The sequence below is a fragment of the Anopheles marshallii genome, chromosome 2, assembly GCF_943734725.1.
Source record: "Anopheles marshallii chromosome 2, idAnoMarsDA_429_01, whole genome shotgun sequence".
Lineage (NCBI taxonomy): Eukaryota > Metazoa > Arthropoda > Insecta > Diptera > Culicidae > Anopheles > Anopheles marshallii.
The window spans coordinates 42479568-42503475 of record NC_071326.1 but is presented as its reverse complement, the minus strand read 5'-3'; the positions used below and the strand labels follow the sequence as shown (position 1 = coordinate 42503475).

General features: G+C 42.6%; 1 protein-coding gene across 1 annotated transcript in view; it reads left to right on the top strand.

Annotated features, from left to right (window-relative positions):
• The first annotated feature begins 2761 nt into the window (after window positions 1-2761).
• The window catches only part of LOC128718055 (nephrin), a 74094-nt gene continuing 52947 nt past the window's right edge, over window positions 2762-23908 (top strand). The window contains exon 1 of the mRNA XM_053811729.1: window positions 2762-2900. Within this exon, the coding sequence (XP_053667704.1) occupies window positions 2762-2900 (139 nt within the window). The remainder of the gene's footprint in view (window positions 2901-23908) is intronic.

Below are 23908 nucleotides of genomic sequence, written 5' to 3'. Positions count from 1 at the left end.
ACAAACTCGACCGAACCGATTCGAGTCAAGTTGCTGTGGAAGCATTTCGGAACGGAGAATAAAAAATTAACCCCAAAGCTGGCCCAAAATCTGTGCCCAAGCGTTTCAGCGGCGGGATAAAAATGGCGAGATTCCGTAAGCTGACTTAATCCTTCGTGCGCTATCACTTCGGAAGCGCACGGAAGCGAACGGACGGAAACGAAGCCCTTGAAATGCGATAGACTCACCCAAGTGTCGGTGTGCTTCTGTGGTCACTTTCGCTGGAAGGCACCATACACCATACACGCGAACATAACCGAAGGCGCATTCTTACAACGGTCGGTTGTGGGTAGAAGGAATTTATATTTGAAGAGAATAAAATAAACCGCGGAACATCATGATACACCAATTCGGGGGACAGTGAGTTGAGCGTTATACATTTTTTTGTCTTAATATTTCCCTTTGGCAACTATGGTATATAGCAACTCGTAGCACAAACCCGCCAGTATGGTTAATCCAAGATGAGCTTACAGAATTTTTTATCCACTTCTGGTGCAAAAGGAGGAGTGCTTTTGTTTGTGGAAAATTTCCATATTTCTGAGGATGCTCGTAAGCGGATTGAGTCTCCGTCTTCCTTTTTTGAGTAGCATAGCAGCAAAAAAACTGTTTGAAATTGTAGTGAACTAAAACCACTTTTCCAGTCAAAATATAATCGTAAATTGAAAGCAGTAACTAGTACTACTACCAGTACTACTATTACTATTAACAGGTTTTTCACTTTTCAACAACAAAAATATCATGTTTTTCTCAATTTTTACGAACACAATAGCTTTTACTGCGAAATACTCTTTTGCATTTCGAGTAAGAACACTCAACTCCCACACTCAATACGATTGTTTCGTTTCATATCATAATGAGATTCATTAATTACGCGCTAAAAACAAAGTTTCGGTTGGCTAAGCCGATTCCGGAAACAAAACAAAATACAAACTTTTCCTCAGCTACCCTGAATACAAATCAAGGACAACAGCATGCGTAAAATGGGCATGTAGAAAAGTTTCCGAAGACCGATAGCTCATTACATGGGCATCGGCTCTACGGTACCGAGGTCATTATTCCTATCCCATCCGGCGAACCAAACTTGCGCCAGCATACATTCACTTACGTCACACCCGATCAATTATAATTAACTAATCAATTATCGGCCTGCTTTGGCCGTACAAGGTGCTCATTTTCTGCTCCGAAACATTTCCCACCGGTATCAACAGTGGGGAAAAGTTTCTCCAATATACGGATATTGAATCGCCAAAACGGGATTTGTCCATTAGGGACATTCTATTCCGGAGCAGATCATTACCAAAGTTTCCACCTATTGTGGCGCACAATTTTGCTAAGCGGCACTGAAATGCTTCTATTTCTTTATTTTATACGCTACTGGTACTACATGTATTAACTTCAGGGAACGCAAGATGAGAACGATAGATGATTCTAATAACCTTCGGAAGTGAATTATTAAATATCTACCTCTACCTCTCCCCATTGTTCCCACTCACCCCACTTCAGGTAAATCGTGCCAAAATGTAACATTTTTACCACCTGCAAGATCAACCTGTTTGTTGTTTGCAGAATTGTAGTAAAAGCAGCAACAAAACAGGAATAAAAAGTTCCAAAAGTTTTACTCAAACAATGTGTTTTTCTTCCTTCCCTACTGGTGACTCTTTTTCGGCACGACTTGGAGAAAAGTTGGGAAAATATTTCGATCCTGCCAGTTCCGGAGTTTATTCTGGAGGATGAATATGAATTCTTTCACCTTACGTTTACTCACCAGCAAAATAGGTCAACCGACGGAGGGAGGAAGCAACAAAAAAAAACTCGCATAAAAGTGGGAAAAATACTTAAAATGCCAAAGAGGGTGATAGAAGTTTAAAAATGTCGAGTGTTTTGGTACATAATGAAAAAAGGGAAAAGTTAAATAAAGGACCCACTTTTAATAACTAAATGCGATTCACACGGTAGAAGTTAATCAAATCAGTACAACCGCATAGGAGGCGGAAAAAGTGGGAAAATAAAAAAAAGAAAGGTGTTCAAATTAACCTTCAAAGGGAGAGCAAGAGCTCTACGAAGATATCGATATCGAAATACTTTGGCGCATGTTGAAGTTGTTGCGGCTTGCTCCTGATGTTGCAGGGTGTATAGAATATCAATGATAGTGTGCAAGTGTTACCAGCTCACCACAGGACATGGTGGCAAAACTTGGAACAGCACGACGGCTGCATACTGTACCCAGGTATTTCCGTATCCGGTTCCGGACGTGCTTGTACAGAATGCATGGTTGGTGGGATGTCGTGAGTGCGGTCACTCGATCATTCAAACCAAGTAGTGCTTTCTACTGTAACCGTTTCTTCGTTTCTTCAAATACAGCTTCAATGATGTGAAAAGTGGAGTGTGTGCGGTGTGTGCTATGAAAAGTGGGTTGAGTATTAGTGCAATTGAATAAAAAATAAATATTGATAGCGTAATTAAACGCAAACACGTCCACCACACACGTGTCCAGCGTAGTGTGCACAGTGAGAGATGCAAAACCAAAATTCCCTAGTGTTCCAACGAAATAGTGCAAAGCTAGTGTGTGTTTACTTTTGAGTTCCTTTTGTTTGCCTTTTCGTCCTCCAAGCGGAGGAAAAAGTGTTTTCCATGCAGTTTTACGAGGCACGTGTTGATGAGATGCAGTGAAAGTGTTTGGTGGAAGTGATAGAAGAAGTAAGAAAGCATACAAAGGGCAACAATGGTGGCCATATACGTGACAAAAGTGCACCTGCCGGCAGCAGTACTTTGGAGGTGTTTTGCGAAAACGATACTGCTTCTATTGGTTACCGGAAGGATAAACCTAACCACGGGCAGTTCCATCATCGGCGACGAAAATGGTAAGTGATTTCAAGTCTTGCCGGTACGCTAACTATATTGAGTACATTGTTACGATAACATTTTATTGCTCCATACCCGTCCATCATGCTCCATAATCGACTACAAAACCCAAAGAAACGGAAAGAATATACACCCTTCTTTGCATATGATTGTGTGCCTGTTTTATTACCTTTACATTTTAATTACAAACTCACACGCAACCCAGCTACACGGCTAGCTTGGTGGCTCTGGCAAGGCCGAAACGACCGAACAAAAAAAATCCCATCCCCAATATCAAACACTAATCCATCATCCCGAATGTGTGAGTGTGTTTCGGGTGGATTGTTAAGTTTTCTTACCTCCACCATCGAATCGAGTGGAGATTATTAGTGTCAGGCATGCCAATATGCAATTACAGAAAATCATACGGCAGCCCAACGGCTGTAGAGCAGGACGATAATTCGCGACCGAAGCGTGCTGGACGGAAATCGATAACAGTGCAGCTCATGGTAAATGTGACAGAAAGTATGCAAACCGCTCAATAGGGGAAAAACTTTATTAAAGTTACACAAAACCAAGTCACGGAGTAAAGCCAAATGTTATAATTCTTTTTTATAATGATGAGATTGAAAAACTTTTTTAAACAACAACGAAAAAAAAAATTAAATCCATTTCAACGGATGCAACGGTCCTGAAATTGCTTCATCGGAGCGATTCAGCGACATCAAGCTTACGATAAACAGGGCATGATATTTATCATTGCATCTAATGCTTCTATCGGGCCAAACCAATCTGGACTAAAACAACGAAATAATAACACCAAAATCACTGGGGCTCTCCTTCACCTGCCAGAAGGATAAATGGTTTGAAGCCAAAGCACCCTTGTACGAAGCAAGCTCGTTGGGACAGAAAAGAAACACAGAAACTAATCAACCCACGGTAAAAGATGAAGAGAAAAACAAACATAGCGCTAGTCGCCTTGAATGCGCCTTGTACTTACGAAATGGTCTTTTAAAGGAGCTTTCAGCAAAGAAACCAATCCATTCGCTTCTTGCGAGTGTCCTTACTGGGATTGTGCATTGGTACCTTTGTTTGTACCCGTCAAGCCCTTTACCGAACCAGCAATGGCACGCAAACCCCAGCGGTCGCTTCAGCTGGGTGGAAACGAAAAATGAAGAAAATGAAGTTCGATTTTTCCGATCGAATGAGCCTTCCTCCACGCTGTACGGGTGGGTTTCAGCTGTGCGGGCGCATCCTTCTTACCCGGTTCGGAAGCCGGCATCGAAACATTAAGATAGATGGCAACGTAATCGAAAGATAATTCCCTTTACTGGATTTATTCTCTGCCGGTGGCGTGCTGTGTGCTTGGTTTGTTTTCTTGTGTGTATGTGTGCACATGACCACTGCCATCACCACCCTGCCCGCTACTGGTAGGGAGAATTAATCCCTCAGTGTTTGATATCGATACGCAAGCAGGATGAAGGACAACAAGAACAAAACACTCACACACGATGCCAACAGTGTGTGGGCAGACCAAATTGTTCCCTTTCATCATTGAAAGCGAAGAAAAAATCGATCATCGCGATGAGTGCTCGATCGAAGGTCGATGCGAAAGCTTAGCGTGCTGGATGAAAATGGAACACTTTTCCTCCGTTTTTCGATACAATCCACCATTAATTCTGGCCGTTGAATGAATCGGCCCTCGGATGCATTAAACGGGGATGGATTTTCGAAGAAAGCTCTCGGAATCATTCTATCTCGCGGATATTTACGGCTGGATGAACGTATAAAGCCAGGCTGTCATCTTTTCGATCACTTTTTCGTCGCTTCTGGAACCATTTTTTTTTTTCATTGTCTCAATCGCTTTGTTTGATTGCGTTGATGGGTTTTGTATTGTTTTGTTCTGGTATAAGTGTGTTACTTCCCACGGTGGATTTGGCTGTGGGTGTGCTTATATGATCGAAATAGCAGATCCTAAAAGTCGTCTGCTAACCTATCAGAAAGGAATTTTTAAAAATGGTCTCAAATTTGCATTATATTATTCATTTACAATGTTACAACAATGTTTTTTATTTACTTCCTTGTGATGGTTCTGATTCGAGGTAATTATTTGCGTTGGTATTTGTAATTTGTAAAGCTTGTTATGTACGCTTATGATAGATACATAATTTACGTTAATCAATTAATATAACAAAAAAAAAGAAATATTAAAAACAAATGTTATCAAAACAGAGTTTACCCTTGGTTTCATTGAAAAAAAAGCTAATTAGCATTTAATAAAAATATTTATTCATTTATTTAATAAGGAATCATAGACAGCAAAACAATAATAATTAATTGCACTAATTATGCCAACCCTTTCAATACCGATCAATCTTCAAACATTGCACCATAAAGATAGAAAACAAATGGCTGCTAATCGGACAGCCAATTAAAATATTGTAACCTAATAATAAAACGTCGATAAGCCATCGCTCACAAAACCGGATTAATTGATTAGAACAAAGCGTATCGCGTCTCAGCCCTCTCAACCGGTGTTACAATCTTTTATTTATTTCTTCGGTTCATTTCCCCGAAAAGAAGTCGCTCCCATTCGTATAAAAACGCATCTATGCTGGTTTGTGCCACCTGTGCCGGTACTTCTCTCAAAGCAGGGTGGCATTAAAGCAGTCTGCATCCCATCATTTCAACGCGGCATCGGCGAGATCAGAATCAAACGATGCCGCTCGTAAACACTCGTCCAGCTGTGTGGAAAGTCATGGCGAAGACATTTCACGGTGAAAGGGCTCATCCTCCCGCTCGGTTACGGTTAAAGATGCATTGGAGAAAGAAAGCAACCAACCCAAGCAGCCAGTCGTTAAGAGCAAACTCGTTCTGTGCGTTTCTTTTCCCAGCAGCTGGAAGTGTGGTTAGCTTGTGAGAACTTTTGGGTGAACCTGCCAATGTCTTTGCAGACAGCAAGATCAAACGGTCCCTCGGCCGAATGTCTCACCAGAAACGACAGAAAAAAGGGCAAGCAATATCGAACCATTTATAACCGTTTGATACGAATGGAAAGAAAAGACAACCCTTCTGTTGAGCCGCATGAAGGAAGGAAGCAATGGACTGGTCGGCTGAAATAATCGATGAATTGGCTATGGACAGCGGAGAAAGAACTGGAGAAGTAACCTCGCATGGGGAAAAAAGGATACGGAAAACAGTCCAATCCCGACTGAAACGTGTCAACAAATCATCATCGTTTCAACATTTCCATCAGCTTCTTATACATCGTTCATTTCTTGCCGTTCGTGTCTTGCCTTCAGCCGGGCCTACCTTAGGTCGGTTTCGGATTCGAATTTGGTTCGACTTGGGGAGTTTTTTCGTTTCTTAACTTTTATAATCATTCGAAATCGGTCTCCACCTATCTCGCACTGTCATTCAATAAAGAGATCGTAACAGGACGGGAAACATTTAATCAACGAACTATCTTGTGATTTTATATTGATTTCCATGTTTCGTTTTCGGTCTGTTTCTTTTTTAAAGCACACCGAGCGTGCTGTGTACATTGGCACGAACTAGAATCTGAACGTTCTACAATGTGCAGCATTCGTTTGGAAGTTATTTGTTTCCGAATGCTTGATGAAAAAGCATAAAAAAAGGATGATCTTGTTCCAGTTCCTAATTCCCGGAAGGATTGGAAATCTTTAAAAGTCGTAAAACTTCCACTGCCAAGAACGGCTGGCCAATTGAACGCCACAAGGCCGGTGGGAAAGTGATGAAAAGCAGTTCATTAAATTCGGTAACCGGAATTTGATCCACCCGGTTGCTTATTGATTTCGAAACTTGGTCGGGCTACGAATATGAGCTACTTTTGTCCAAACGCGATGGGTTTTGTCCATCACTCTACACACAATCGGAATAAAAAAAAATATTTGGGATCGAGTTGTGCGATGATCTGCACCAAAAAAAAAAAAACTAAATCAAGCCAGAAAGGATCGAACTAAAAGCAATCCTTTCGTCTATGATGCAAGATATTACATCCAGCAATAGTAAAAACATCGATGTATCGATTTTGGACAAAAACAGTTTGCCGTGTACGACAAAATTATGCACTGAAAGATATGGAACCGATATGGAGCAACCGTTTGCGAACAAAAGAAAAAAAAATCCCAAGACCGGACATGCCGATGAAGAATCTGCGAACGTTAGACCGCCCATAAGCCTTAGTTGTTTTGTTGTGTGTGTTACTGCTCTGTGCCATAAATTATGGGCCCGGTAATTTATATTCTGCCACACCGGGTCCGGATCCTTTTCGGCAGGATTTTTTTTTTTGCGTGTTTCATTTAGGGTGTCCTACGTATTCTCCATCCATCGAAGGTGGTCGCTAAGATCAAACTAAAAGTCTCAAAGCCTAGACAACCGTTTTGATCGGTTGTGCACAGAAAAAATAGATCTCCACAACGCACAATCTGACGCGGTGTGCGGACGCCACGTTTGATGTTTTGCATTTAAAGTGGAATGGAGAACAATTTCGCAAACATATTTGCTGCGAGCCGTGTCCAAAACACATAACTCATAGCTTTTAGTTAGATATGCACGATATAAAATCGTTACCATAATAAAAGTCACTTGCCGGGCTGCGTTGAAATATCATCTTGGGAGGTATTTGAATGGTCACACCTTTCAACACGATGGGAACGGTGTAGATGTGATAGATGTGTAGATAGATCGATGCGTATCTTATTCATCAGCCGCAAAACATCAATCATATATGATATTTACGATAGGCTAAAATGAGGCTTCAGAAATAGTTTCAAGTCCGTCTCATCCACATCGCTTATAATTTTACCTGAAGGAGTTAAATTTAAAGCTTAATAGGTTCACATTTCTGAGAAAACTGGTTTCATGATGTGGTATGTCTAACGTATTTATTTACTTCTTCTGAGCAAAACTTTTTCAGTAATGTTTCTTTAATCCAACCCTAATATCTAAGCATCCATCCAACCACTTTAATGGCTCCCGTGTGCCTTGCGCGTGGGAATACATCGACAACCGGTCTATGCTTTGGAAATTGGAAATCCCTCGCGAGTTCCGTCTCCACCGACATGTACGCACGTTAATTATGCGAGAAATCCCAAATTCAAACCCCAAAAACCTCACAGCAAAACCCCACTAAACGTACCCGCAGAACGCAGGGTGGCAGGATACGTTCCATCGTTTGGCAACATGCATAATGGATGCCACAATTTCCGAACGTTTCAGCTGAACTGATTACCGATCTTGGGCCCGAGCGTGACGTACCACACCGGTCACTTCGATGTGTGTTCGCATCACGCTCGTAATATCCGCCCAAAAACCTAATGAGAAACCATTGCTGACCTACATGCGATGTGTGGTTCGGGCACGTAAAACATAATGCGCATGAAAAGCTCTCAGCGCGATTGGAAAAATGTGTTCCGGTAGATTTTGGTGGGCGGAAAACCGGATACCGGATGAATTTCCAACCGATCTCCAGATGCGAGATTTTGAGAGACTTCGCGAAAAAAAAGCAAATCATTTCGAGAAGTTTGTCGAGCGAGAAAAAGCAAACAAATTGCATTCATCAATCATGTATGCGACGAAACTGTCGTGATTACTACCGTCAAGAGAGTCTTCCGTTCTGCTTTCGGCGTCCATCCATATGAGACGGGCTTTATCAACGAAACCAGAAAAGCAAACCCGCATGCAAATGGAATCCAGATCGATTGGAAAACTTTCCGTGCGCGAACGTTTCAATTTCTGTGCGCCGCTTATTAGCTATGGCAAGGGATTCACGTAATGAAATTTCGTCCCCTTTCGCTCGATCGGTGTGCTAATTGAAAACTTTGACACTTTTGGCTGAGGCAAGAAGTTTGGCTGAAGTTTTGTGATAATGTTCTGAATGGCAGCCGTGTACGATCGATAGCACAGTGAGCTAATATTCAAGGAATTTTTCAAGGAAGGAAAACACCATCCATTCTAGGATGCAAAATATGGGACACTGACTATAAAAGCAGTTTCCAAAACAACAACTTAAAACCTCCAACTCTACTCGCTAATCACATAAAAAAGGGTTCGGACTTTTGAGCGGGATAATTGAAACGATCTGGCTGCGATTCGCCGTTAGTAACATTTCAGCGTACAGTAATTTAATGCTCAACCATAAATCTCCACCCCGGGAGCAGAGTCTCCGTGCCTTGGCTGGAGTTGCTTGCGATTCCTTGAAGTTTGTTTGCGAATGTAGCACCATGTTAGGATCTGCCCAGCAAGAAAAACCCCTTTTTACTGAAGATTCCACGTTGACTGCGCGCAACTAATTTGAATTGCAATGCCTTGCTGCTGTCGCTATGCAGCTTTCGCAAAGTGAGGTACAGGTTCTTGCCTTTGACTCTTCCACCTTCCAACTACCTTCTTCCAAACCCTGCCGAGCTGAACGGTGGTGTGGTAATGATTTTTCGCTTACTAAATCTCTACGATGTCTGTGCAATGGTTCTTAAGAAAGCGTCGTTTGCATGCATATTAGCCTCGAATTGCTTCCCTAAGAAGCTTGCTTCACACTCCCGAACCCTCCGTACAGTTTGAAAAAATTACGATCCACAAGAAAAAAAAACACAAGAACACCACCCCACTCAAAGGATAGACCAAAAAAAAAGATGAATCCAACGATAAAAAAGGATGTTTACGCGGTACATGGAAGTTGGAAGTCCTTCCCGTATCATTACACTCGAATACGCCTTCCTCGTGTACGTGCATGTTTTCGAAGTTTATACCAAGTGGGTCCTTAACTTACCCTGTTTTCACACACATACACGCGCTCGAACACCGTCCCCATTGCTTCTTCTATTGCTGCGCTGGATTTCAACGATCGGGGACGAACAAAACGCCCCGCACGATGATTCATGGATCGCGCGCGAAGGATGGAACCTCCATTTCCGGGTGAATTCCAATGGCAAACGGTATTTGCACACCCGTGGATGGTTTGAAAGTCTTCTCTTCTCACCGCGCATAGCTGTGTATTCAATTTTGCACTTACTTCGACCGTTAAGATTACGTTAGCTTTAATTACACATTTTCCTGGCGTTTCCCCAGTTGGACCAAATTGAAGGAAACGCAAACACTGGAACAGTTCAAACAGTTCATTGCAGTGTGTGCTTGGTAAGGAGCAATTGCAATATAAATATTTGAGTATGGTAAATACATAAAATCTGATAAATTACGGAGTATGAAGAATTAAATTTTTTCATATATGGCTTGAACCGTTGGAAATAAAACGTCAAATATGATTCCCGAGCGACTCGTGGTCAAACGGTTCGAGTAACGTGGGATTCCCAATAACCTTGCTCTTATGCCCAAACACACACACATACATACACACACGAACAGACAGCATTATCTAAGTGACCTTTGTCCGTTAGTGTATGGCGAAGTAAACTCAAATCTCGGTCACGTAAAAGTGAAGTTTACAACTAGTTCCGGCAGGTTCGGTCGTGGGTTTCCGAGTTTTATTCGCCCGTGCCAGTTTGTTTCATCCCTCGTTACCACCCTGCTACACCCAATTGGTTGCGCTTTATTTATTAGAACCACAATGGTGCTACACGGGGAGGGATTTCTGGTGCGGGTTGTGGCAGTTTGAAATTACAATCTTCTGGTCGGCATCGGACTCACCAGGGTACGGCGTGCGCAACAAGAAAAGTTAAATCACGTCCATATACTTCGCCGGTGGTTTTGAGCACGCAGTGTTGGGGTTCGGCGCGGAAAGAATACTTGTAGCTGTTGTTAGTTGTTTGCCGAAGCGCTGTAGGATCCAGTTTCACAACTCCCCCGACGGTTTTTCGTTGCGAGCATATCAGATGAATGCGTCGGGCAAGAAGGAAGTGTACCAAACTCGGGTCTATGAGTGTTCCATTGTTTTCAGCCAACAGCGAGAGCTGCGAACTGATATGATAAGAGGTTCTCGCCAGCTACATGCTGGTAAAAGCACCAACATTCCAAGGTGCCGGTACTTGAAAGTATGCATCCCTTCGTATCCAGCTGCAACGGTACAGCGGTTGATCCCACGGGGAATGGTTTAATGACGGTAGCCTACTGTACCGTTGCACTTCGACCTGCGTTACAGAAGACGAGAGTTTTCACCGCCATAGGCTACCGAAAGGGTTCGATGTAGCGGATATGTTTAGCTGTGAGGCCGCAATTACCGGGTGCACTATGAGTGGAGTGGAAATCATGAGCGCTTTTCTCGAGCGTGAGGTTAGCAAGATAACGCCACAGTACCGCCGAGTGTGTAAGTGTGTGAGAAGTGTTTTCTTCTCGCGAAATGCGAAGACGAACTCGAAGCGTACGTAGGCGAATTATTATAATAACAAGACTCCCTTGTTGTACAAATATCTCTAGACAAGTATGGTGATTTATTACTCTATTTATGGGCCTCTGCGCATGTCACATATGTGTGTAACTGATTATCAAAAAGTACGCAAAATATAGAAACCATCTTGAAATGGAATGCTGTACATTGCTTTTTCGACTATTTTCCTACACGTACTGCACCATTTTGCCGCCATACTAGGGCAATGTTTTAATTAACGTTCTAAGACTAATGTTGATTCATTCTCCCATTAGTGTTGTTAATTGATGATGTGCATACCATACAAGTGCTCTTGGTGGGTAAAAAAAAACACCATTGACCATCCATTAGCCAGATTGCAATGGCCGACCATATGTGGTGAATTCTTTATGCAGTAAAACCATCATGCAATTGATTAATGTTCTCACTCGAATAAATATGATAGATGATTAAAATGACACAATTAAGAGGCAAATAAATGGTTGGGGTGGACTGCGAACGAAGATATTCGCTGATCTACTTCCTCATACCATTTGCGAACCAATTATTTTAGTATTACAGTCCTCACATAAGCAAACGAACTTAGTAAATGAAGCAAATTTTTTAAATAATTCCATCAGCAAGTTACCAACCACAACCGTGAACCTTTTAATGACTTAAAACGTTAAACTTGCATGTTTTTCCTGCTCACTCATAAAGGTAGAGCTGAGCGAACGAACCACATTTTCCAGCACGCCCGACACATATTGTCGGCGGGTTTGGGTGGGTAAGTTCATAAAGACAAAGCATACATTATGCAAGAGACACACAAAAGTACACGACGCGCGCTGTACGGTTCCGTCGCATGGAGTTAATGGAAGCCATATACCATCCACCATCACTCGGCGAGATGGTGGCCTGTCTAAGTACGCGCTTTCAATATTTTAGCTGTGCATTCAACATTTTGCAGCTGCAACTTTTAGCATTTCGCCCCCCCTTTGCAGGCCCCATTGGATATCTTCTTCGCTTGTCTGTTGCCTCTATTAACATATCCAACCCCCTTCAACTGAAAGAAAATGACTAAAAATCAATCCCCATTTTCTATTCAGCTAACAGGCTACAGGGTCGCTGGTGTCCCCAAGCAAGGTGTAAAGGTTGCACAGGAAGCAGTGCTATTATGGTCTCGTTCTTCAGTAGTACAAAACCGCGCGCGGTGTATGTTGCAAACCAGCAACGTACTAGTGGGAGTGTTTTGGTGCGAATCATAATACAACATCAACTCTCACTTTTTGACAAGCATTTCCTCTTGTTTCTTGTGTCGCTGTGTGTTTGTGCGTTTCAGATTTTTCTAACAAGATAAAGCGCAATAAGAGTGCATCATTATTTTGTATCGTCAAGTGTGTCGTGGTAGGAAGGATCCGGTGGTTCTTGACAGCACATCACCCCGGAACCTTCTGGGGCAAATATCGAAAAGTCAATGGGTGGGCTGAATAATGTGCGCTGGAAAAGTGTTGTGCCCTGCAGAAGGCCCGGTCAGGCCTTTGACACTGCTCTCGACGAACGACCTCCTCCACGTTCTCAAGTCGATGGGAAAGTTCGTTGTTGCTTTCAACGGAAAACGGGTACGTAGCGTTGAAATGTTTGGCGCAGGTGCCGCACAGCACACAACGCTGCGCCCAAAGGACACAAAAGGATGGGCAAGCGGACGAGTTTTCGCACTTGAAAAGCGATGGCTTACGGAGGAAGGGAAATGCCGCCGGATGCCAGACGCACGGCAATTGCCATTGTTTTCCCATCGTCCGTGTGTGCGCCGGTCGGCCACTTGTCGACGGGTGTGATCTTCTGCTGCTGATGGAAGAACAATCCCAGCCCTTCGGAAGTACACCGGGTGAAGTCATTGAAATTCATATTCATAGGACTATAGTTCCAAAGGACCGTAATAGCCGTGAGCGTAATGGTGTAGTGAAGTTAAAGCGTTTGCTGTAGCCGTTGAAAAACGGTTCAAGCGGCCGGTGACTGTATGGGCATAAAATTCCCTACAAGCTGCATGATAATGGTAACGTAGATTGAGTGTGAATATCGTACCAGCACTCGCAGCATTGAATGTAAGGTAATCCTTAAAATGTACAATATTTCCCCTTGACGTGTATACGTGTCAAGAAGCGTACTGGACCGATAAAAGTAGCTTAATGAAGCTTCACAGTCAATTTATTCACCAAATAACGATCTCCTAAGAGTAAGGTAAAGCAAACAACTGCATGACCCTGGTAATCTTTATCCACTGTGTTATATATATATACAACGGCCACAACCTGTGCGGTGTTAATTAATACGGTTCTTAAACCTGTGACCCGGCCCGGATTCATCATCAATCATTCGCACGCGAAACTCTCATCGTCCTAACCGTCCGTGTTAATGCAAAACATAAATTGTGATAAACGCAGTCCACCTCCACCTACAGCAACGCTTGAACTTCACTCACGCATCTACAACTTCCGTAGTAATGACAGCTGGTTGCGGTTACGTGAAGGATCGATCGTACTAGTTGGCGATTTTTTGCCCCACTATATTTTCCACCAGCTCTTGCATACCTGTGCCCAGGCGGAATTGTTGTTTTTTGCTCGGCAAATATTTTCCTTTGCTGGAATTAATTCTTCGACTCCCGTTTTTTCGAGCAGCACCAGTTCCTGATCCTTCGCCGGTTAATTACGGCAGAAATAATCAATATCCCGTTTTGCTAGTCTTCGTTCACCGAGCTGTGGGAAATCAAGTAGGACCAAGTTAATCCTTTGCCACGAAGAAGCACATTGTTCCACATTACTAACCCGCGCTGGTTTGCGGTACGAAAACTGAAGGACTAAAATAGAAACGAACGTAAAAGAGAGCAAACACAAAAAAATGGCGCATGAAAACTATTCCATCCTTGCGAGGACACCCACAGGATCGCGTGCCTGTGCCTGGTTAGTATTCATATTTTATGTCTCATCAACCTCGTTTCCTGTCGTTTCCACGCATTTTAAAGAATGAATTGTCTGGTCCGTGTACCGTTTTACCTATTTACTAGCCTGTATCGGGATTGTTGTGGAAAAAGTTAGACCCTTAGGCCCGGGGCTACCAATCAACGTTAGCGATGGGTTAATAATGACACTATGCGCTCTGGATCTTCACATTTCTGTCATCCTTCTGTTTGATACTCTAAACACCAAACAGTATTTGTTTACAGGGTCGAAAGGTTTCCCACGCCGTTAGATTTTCTGTTTTACTCGCTCAAAGGAAAGAGAAAGTAAGAATTTTGGAATAAAAACCTTGGCAATCTTGATGATGGGGTCAATTTTAACCAGCTTCAGACTGTATTTCGAAGGTCCCTCCTCAGCACTGCAACAGGGGTTTGCTTTTCAAGTGGTCTGACGTCTCAAGGAAACCAGGAAATGCACACATTGCACCCACACAGCAAAGCGGAGTAACTTTAACGACCTTCACTTAAACTTCTCCCACAGCTGCACAAACTCCAAGTGCAGCGGCAGTACAAATGCATCAGATTTGTGCGGAGATTATCGTGCCGGGTAATATAAAATTGCTTCTGCAACGAATCAATTAAACCGGCGGGTTGCCCGTAAGTTTTAACCAGACATCTCAATTAACTCGCCAAGAAGCTGCCATCGCCTCTTTTGCCGCATTATTGCATTTTATCGATCCATTTGCCCGTTGCCTGCTCGACCACCACGGTTAAACTCGCTGCCGCTATTGCTGCTGCATCAACATTTAAAGCCGACAATGATGATCGTTTTCAGAATTTCGGAAATCTGTGGCTGTGCACCCCTTTCGGTTAAATGCATCTCACCCCAAGCATATTGTGAAACCAGATACGGCGGAAAACGGAATTCCAGCGTGAAAGAGAGAAGAGAAAAATAGGCACCGAATACGAGAATGCATTGCAACTGCGTCGCTGTGTGCACATTCGATGGAAGGCTAAATGGATTGCGTTTCACGATTTTTTTTTTCAGTTCGCTTGTTTGCTTTTACGTCGAACGAATACTTTACAATTGGAAAATAACTATGGCACGCTCTCACTTCCCCCCATACGCATTGACGCTGTTTTTTGTTGGAATACATAAACCTTCATCAAGTGTCACCGACACTTGAATGATAAAATTATTCCGTATTGAAATTAATTATTTTCGACCCATTCTGTTCCATTTGTACCATTGGTCAACCATTTTCCATGGTTCCCTGCCAGTTACTGTTCTTTTTTGCAGTGAAACAGATTGCGGTGTTTCTCATTGCTTCATTTCGCACCTATTGCGGGCAGGTTTTTGTGTTGAAAATGCTCTATTTTAACTACTTTAAGTTTTCTCATGAGTGGATATCGTTGGAGAATGGAAGGCAAAAAATAGCTTCCATAAACACCACCGCTTTGTAATATTTGAAATGGAATATTTTTATTAATGCTACGTTGATGGCCAGACCTATTATAGTTTCACCTGCTGTTTAGGTTACGTTACGGAGTAACGAGTACGGAGAATTTCATCGATGATTATGTAGCAACTTCAGGTATGAATATTTAATTGCTGTCTGAATGATTTGTGCTTAAAGCCCTTGTACATCATTTATTAAAGCGTTACCATTAACTAAACAAAAGTGTTGCACATGCTCTTTCTGATCAAAATCATTAGCGTATGCCAACTGTATCAAATTCCCAAAAATGTATTAGGAAGTTATACGTGCAACTAGTTTATAGAGGCAAGGAATAAAGGTCAATTTAAGTTTTATATTCACCTACTCTTAAAGAATGCTTGTACTTGATTAAATTATACCGTTCACAGAATTAGTCAGAATGGTGTTATTACAATATCTAAATGCTTTAAACAGTAGTGTGCAGATTTATTTTGAAGTGTAAGATTTTAATCCAATATTGTTTATTAATACCCCTTCTGATATGCCAAACGGAACGAACGATCCTGCCTGAAATAATACCGTTTTTTTCACCTTTTTCCCACCATTAAGCAGCTAATCACTCTCAAAACCACCGTTGGAAAATATTTTCAATTTGCACTTCGCAATGACACTCCCCGAAAAAAAAACGACGCAAATTAAAATTGATTCAATGTCAGACTTTCACTGCCACCACCGTCACCGACACCAGCAGCAGCGGGTAGGGCTCAAAACCAGCATTAAACATCTCATTTGTACGTCGGCTCATAATTAGCAAACCGCTGGCACCGTTTTGGGCTTCACCATCGTTTCGTGTTCATTTTACTGGAAGTTGCCCCCTCAGGATGCTTGATCCTGTTTTGCCAGTCCAATTTAATTAAAAGCCTCCGGCGGTATTATTCTTCTTCCCAGGCCGGGGAGGCGTAACAAACGGTGACGTAAAACTAAAAATAATAAACACATTCTACCTTCCTGCGCGCGTTCCTTTGCTGAGCAGAAGAATTGCACCCGGGGATTTGCTTTCCGGTTCGTTCGCTCCAAACCGGTGCCAATTAAATTTTTGCCTCTCGTGAATGCGAGAATCGAACCGAAGGCATTCACTCTTGCTGCTTCGAGGGGTTTTTTACCGCTATGACCTGCCTGTACTGTCGCTCCATAAAATCATATCACGGAATATCACGTGGCCTGGAAGAGCCGTTGGTGGACAGGTTGAAAATGTATTGATCCCCGAGAGAAGACAGTCCATACCTTCGTCCGTCTTGTACTAAACCTTGTTCACCTTTGTAATGGTGATTAATTTTGCAAGTGACAATTTAATGAATTATTTTGTAACGCCAGCAGAAAATGGGAAAAGAAACGAAGCAAAATACAGTGCGATCCATAACCTACAACAAAAAGTCGATAGCCCTTCATTTCAAGAACTGGAACACGGTACATTAATAACATACAGCGATAATTCATTTGAATTCCAATTAGGTTCGCTTTATACGGTCTTTTCGTCGATTCTGATGTATGACAATTAAAAAAATTGAGAATGAAAATGTTATTTTAAATCTAGAAGATACATTACATACATTTCTTGTGATATTTACATTAAAATGCTGGCAATACTATCCAAATGCCCGTGATTTTAGAGGAAATATTACCATTGGCATAATGTCTTGCTTGTTGATTATGGTCGCTGGAACGCGTCCTGCAGACGTAGCCAGTTTAATTGCCTGCTTCATACAACCACGCCTCCCACAGTGGCCACTGGGAATGAAATTTATCGGCCCAGCGTGCAGTAGTGATTAATCATTTGTTTTTCAATTACTCGCAAAAATCGTTCACCCGGCCGGTACCCAATTTTCGACATTTTCTCACGATCCACTTCGTCTCGGTCCAACGCGCGCACTGTCGAACCCGGACTAGGGCGAAATGTTCTTCCGCACGCGCTACGTGCTCCATGGCATGGAGTTGGATTATCTTCTCCAGCTTGCCTCGGAGAAGTACGACGGGACAAGTCGTGTCGCGTGGAATGCCACATTACATCTCAGTCTGCAGCTTGCAGTCACAGCCAAGAGTGCAACATACAAACAAGTTCACCCTATCGCCATACGCCCTCTCCCCTGTCTGGGTCATGGCGTCGGAAGTGAACCGGAACGGAGTGGAAAAACAGAAAACGGGTACAGAAACGAAACAAATCGTTCGCGAGAAGGCACACACTGTACACATTGTTTCCGATACTTTCATTTCGTTGGAAAAATGCAACCCAAAGCTGGGGAGCTGTAGTGGATGAAGCAATGCAGCCATCCTCCAACATCTCGCAAACCACGTCCACGACACCGTTCACCCTCATCGAATCTCGAACGATGCGATGGAAGCGCGTTCTTGCACAATTTATGTCGCCCATAATTACAATTTATATCGATACGTACGTAGTCACGCAGGCCGCGAGAAGACGCGAGCAGAGTGCCGAATTGCAGCGAGCGCTAACGGATGGGATTTTACGCTTACGACAAAAACACGCCGTCATTTGTTCGCCCGTTCGTTAACGTTCGACCTTCAACCGTTTGCCAGGGCTTGCCCCGTTGTCACCAGGACGGGGGGTGGTTTTTTGTCCATTGATTTCTATACAGCAGGAAACTCCATCCGGTGGGTGGGTGGGTAGATGGTTGCTGGAAAGTGGAAAATTAGTCGTTTGTTAGCGCTATTGCGCTTTTCCAGCTTAACGAAGAACGGAACGGGCAATTTACTCACTGCGGCACTTTAGTGGTGCCATTGAGCGGTGAACTATGGTCGTTAGGGTGATTGAAATGGAAATGAAGCTGCATTCGTTCGAACAAAATATCGAAAACAATCAGTTGGGAAAAGTGTTTTAAATATTTACAAACTAAATTAAATTGTCCAGAGGTAGAGCGGTGTTATTTAAAAGCATTTTTGGTGTAAATAAATTATACGGCCATTTTTATGATGCAAATTATTTACAGTGCATTATACATATAAGTTTATGCAACGAATATAAATATGCACATAAAATCAAACCAAATGATTGTTTAGTACGAACAGTGGGAAGTCAAATAGCAACATTTCATATTAATTTTGGAAAAACAACCAGCATCAGTGCTTTGAATTATTTCGTTAAAGCGAAACAATAAAAGTTGCATTTTATTCGTGCAACAATAAAACATTACACCTCCATCAATTGCCCGGCCGCACGGAAAACATCACCCCCAGTGACCACATGGCGCCCGTACATAACAGTGCAATTTATGGGAGTATTCGAGCTATTTATAATCATTTTTAATGATAACCGTTAATTTTAGAGCAAACCGTCACCGAGAGATTTGTGTCCCGTTCGCATTTCCCTTTTCACCCGAGATGCAGTGTGAGGTGCACAGCCCAACACACCAAAAATGCGATGCGCCGCAACGAGTACTGGTGTTCTTGCACCCGAAAGGACAAGAATTCGGACACTCACACTACGCACACCGTCCGACTGAAGGGAAGAATTATTGATATTGACGGCATCGTAACTTTTCTTTAGGGTTCGTTTTTACACACTGTTTCCCGATTTTTTTATTATTCGCTCCTACACTAACAAGATTGAAGATCAGTAAGCCATCTCGAGCAGGCTTTCTTCGTAGTTAACGATTCATCCAATCCTCAACGTTGGGGGAGTGCGTATACGACTTTAAGTGTTGTTTTTTTTTCTATTTTGACTGCGCTCCATCTTGATCTAAAGCCATCACCATTTATGTCAATCAGCAACCACAACATTCACAACCTCTGGTATGTAGAAGAAAGGGAGGAAGAGACCTGCTAGCGGACTAGCACTTATCTCAAACAATGGGAAAACATGCTTCCGATGTTGAAGTGGTTAGTTGAGGCATTAGTTGGAGCTACCAGAAACACTGTCCATAGCACGTTATCTAAGGAGTTGTGGTTCTATTTCCACCAAAAAACATTCGTTCCATGACAGTGGCAAAACTTTGTCTTATTCCCTTAATTTTAATCCAAACAATCCAAACCTGCAACCGGGCATCTAATCCATTGATACTGTTTGTCATTCTTGCCGGCTATTACCTCGCCGGAACGGTAAGGGAAAATGAGTAACATTAAAATTGATAATAAAAACAAATTGCTCCAACGAAATGAAATACTCATGGGGCACACGAACCAACCATCTTCCGCCATGGCCATTTTCACTGTTGGTATTATGTTGAGCGCAATACAGTACAAGTATAATGGCAGGAGCTGTTGTTTGCCGGGAGAATGCTATGTGGCGAGGATGTGGAAACGTAGGCCCAAATTTCGTGTTCAAACAAAATGGAATAATTTTTCCATCCCATCCATCCCACCCATTACCTTCCGGAACTCTCACCAAATGATACTCTAATCCACGGTTGGTTCGTCATCATCATCATCATCATTACCGTTGGCAGACATTTTGGATCACCAGGTTGCTACAGGGACACAATGCGATAAAACAACACGCACATTGGACGAGTCATAACGAGTCAATAAATCAACCGTAGCATCCGGGAAACACACCACCACAACACACCGGGAAACCCCTCACGTTGGGGCTGGAAATGTGGACGGAATCGGAGTGACGGAATGGAAGGGCCCCAATGTCCGGCATTAATGGACACCAGACCAACAGGGGACTTTCTTCTACGGTGGCGCCACCTTTGGGAAAACTCTCACCTCATCCACACCACACCCGAAACACGGTGACGGTTTCGTGAATGTTGCTTCCCAAACATCGGGGACGGAACAATACCCGTGTCGCGTTTCGGGCGATTGCCTAGCCGGCCATCCGTCTGCATCAGGCCACCGCTAAAAACTCACACACGACAAATATACGTACGTCCACACGCACACGCGTGTTTTTTTTTCTTTAGCGAGAAGGTGGGAGCAAACGAAAATAATGCTTAATTCGTTTCCGGTAAATAAACATTCCAATCGTATGCTCACGGGAAAACGTCCTACGCCAAGTTTTCCGAACGGTACCGCATGCTAGCGTCAAAAGGTGATGATGCGCGGGATACATACGGAGGAGGGTTAAAAATACACAGATATAAACGAGAAAAACATTGGAAAACATAAAACATTTTCCCAACGGGCTGACTCACATTTTGTTTTTGGTGGTGTTGAAGAAAGCAACATGATAGAAGTGAGGTTATATCAGTCCGGTGACAGTTGACATCGTATCGTTACGGGTCAGCGATCAGTTCCGGCATTCATTCAATCGACAAAAAAAAGACACAGGATGTCTATAGGATCTATCTGTCTATCTGCCGTGTTTGATTTAGAAATGTTCCCAAAAATGTATGCATCACATGAATTGAATGCCATCGAAGTATTTCGACTAAATCACCGGTAACACTATTTTTAAAGCATCTTTCAACAAACATGAATTTATAACGCAGTAACGTTGGGTTTGTTTTTATACGAGACGAATCCCTCGTCTGTTCCGTTTTGGAACATCTCATTAAAATAGTTGCCTTTAAGCGTTCGAATGAAAATTGGAACCGTTTTTCCCTTTGGATGGAGGACTCTACTTCATAAGCAAGTTCAAAAATAAACTGACGACCCCTTATTAAACCCTGGGAGGAGAATAACATTCGCTGATCAGGAAAGTCTGGCAATAGGTCTGGAGAACCCAACGATTGGGAACAGATCCAAACAAATCGTTGATAAAGAAAGGAAACAAAGACCCCATAATGAGTTATCCAGCGTAGGTTGGAATTTCCCGAGTATCTTCACTGCACCTTAAATGTACGAGGTTAATAATGAGTGTACGACCACCGGCGACGAATGTGATATCGAAATTACACCCAACGTGTCCTTCATAAATCACAATGTAGAGCGATACCTTCTGCACCGGAAAGAAGCACTTGAACCCGACCGACACAGGGTCTGCTTTGGAAGTGCAGAATGAGAAGGATAAGTTAGAAAGGAAGGCGTACGCCACACCCGCGCTTTACTGTGATGTTTGTCCAACGAAATGGGTTAACGCGAGAATGAACAACAACTCTGGTAAATCTTCTCAACACCCAAAGCTACCGAACCCACTCGTGAGCAAATGTATCCTTCATGTTTTGCTGTCGAAGGTTCGTCGCAGAGTGTCAAGTTACACGATCCGCAACGTCGATATGACGTTCTGCTTTTCTTGGGTTTGTAATCTGAGCATCTTTGGCTCCGTGTCCGTACTCACTCTACATTTGAAGACGACACGTGTGAGCATATCATCAGGATCCTGATGGTAGATGGAAATATTCGAAGAAAAAAAAAACACACACACACACACAATCTAATCCAATCCGTGATCGAAGAATTCAATCTATTAGACCCGAAAGAATCGCTTGCAGCATGAATGCCCACCGACCTGGAATGATCGGAACGTCACGAAAATCTGCTGGTTGAGATTCAATTTGGGTAAGCGTACTGGAAGTGGGTGCTATGTTAAAGGTCGTCAGCAAAAGAGCATCAGTTTCGCTGCAACATGTCCTTACCGTGTGACCCAATCAACGGACAAGCTACTTCTTTATTGTTGTTGATGTTGTTGCTATCGTTTAAGTTATTCCAACTAACACGTCCATACCCAAAACCATCACCTGCAAACTGAACCGTCATTCAAGCGTCAGCGCTTCTTCTCAACTCCCGAACTTCCCGTGGCGAGGAAAATTTGAAATACTTTTCTTAGACGCCTTTTTTGCACGCCCCAGCAAAATTGCAATGAATTTGAATCGATGCTTGAATTTGGTAATGGTAAACAAAAAAAAACAATACACTCACAGAATCACCATGCTACCCTGTCAGTGCCGACACTAAATACAAACCGGTGCTCATTAAACCAAACGTCAGCAACAGAAGACCGTCCCTCCCGTACAAACAAACGCCTCGCCGGCGGCCCCCTTAAGGACCCAGCGTAATAGAAAAATCATTTTCTTCGTGTTACTTCTAAATGAAGCTAACGGCAAATCACAAACCGTATCCCACCAACCCTCCAGTGAACCATAAAAATCTTTTCGTTCACCATCATCAGCGTTCGGTTATGGGGATCGAGCTTTCTTTTTGGTGTGCGAATATTATTGCTCCCAGCAGAACTTTCTTTGTGTTTCGTCCCTTCCATTCCCACATTTCTTGTCTGTCTTTGAAAGAAGAGAGAAAGAGTGTGTGTGTGGTGAAGCGAGTGTTCTAAATTTACTGAACCATTGCATATTTAGGTTCGGCTTTGCGATTGTCCTCCGGAGAGATATCCACGCCACGTGGTGTGGGCGATGAAAATGAGGTTCGATTGATTCCGCTTCGACAATAATGGCGCTTTAGTGGCCCAGCGGTGCAAGAATCAAACAATAATAGGCTTTAGTGATTCTCTTTTCTGCTCCATGACGCAAATTGGACGATAAAGGAAAGAAATGGTCAGTAAATTGTATTCCATTCCCATTCCATTCCAACAAAACCAATTCATGATAAATTCTTACATTATTATGAATTTTTGAAATGGTTATTTTTATCTAGAGTGTTTGTTAAAGATTAGGTTGAAAGTAGAATATAACGAAATATTCAATATTAACTGGTGTAAAGATGAAAGCCAGAAAACATACTCAACTAACCTGCACAACTCTGTTTTAGAGTTTAGTGAGGCGAATCATCCAAAAGGAAGCGTGTTACATGAAGCGAACCACTATAAGGACTTTACAAACTGAATCGTCTGGTGTCATTTTTATGACATGACCAGCCCACCCGATCCTCACTAGTCTAATTTGCTGAAAGGCAATGAGTTCATCGTACAGTTCGTTGAGCTTATCGTTGTAGTGGCTCTTCCCTTGTCCTTCCACTAATATTGGGCCAAAAATCCTTCTAAACATATTCATCGCGAACGCGGCTAAGAGGGTCTTCAGTTTTTGTACAAAAACCATGTCTCAGAGGCATATGTGAGTAATGGAACTGTATAAATTATACATTTTCCGAGCTTCACTCGTCGCGACAGGTGTTTCAAGTTCCTCAGACTTCCTCTTCAGAGTTTTCTCAGACTGAACTGTCAACCAGAACCTAAGTGCTTATGTCGATATCATTTTTGTTGTCGGTGCTGACCTTTCACCCAAGATGAAGCTTTGGACGACTATAATGGTCGTATCACCTACCTGAACATCACTCCTACGTAATTTTTTGCTGATAAATGAATAACATTCAACATCCTACATGAGGATTTATAATTCAATATTTCCAAGACGAAAAAATCATGCAACTGATACTTTTTAAGGATGAATTATTTTAGTTGAATTTAAC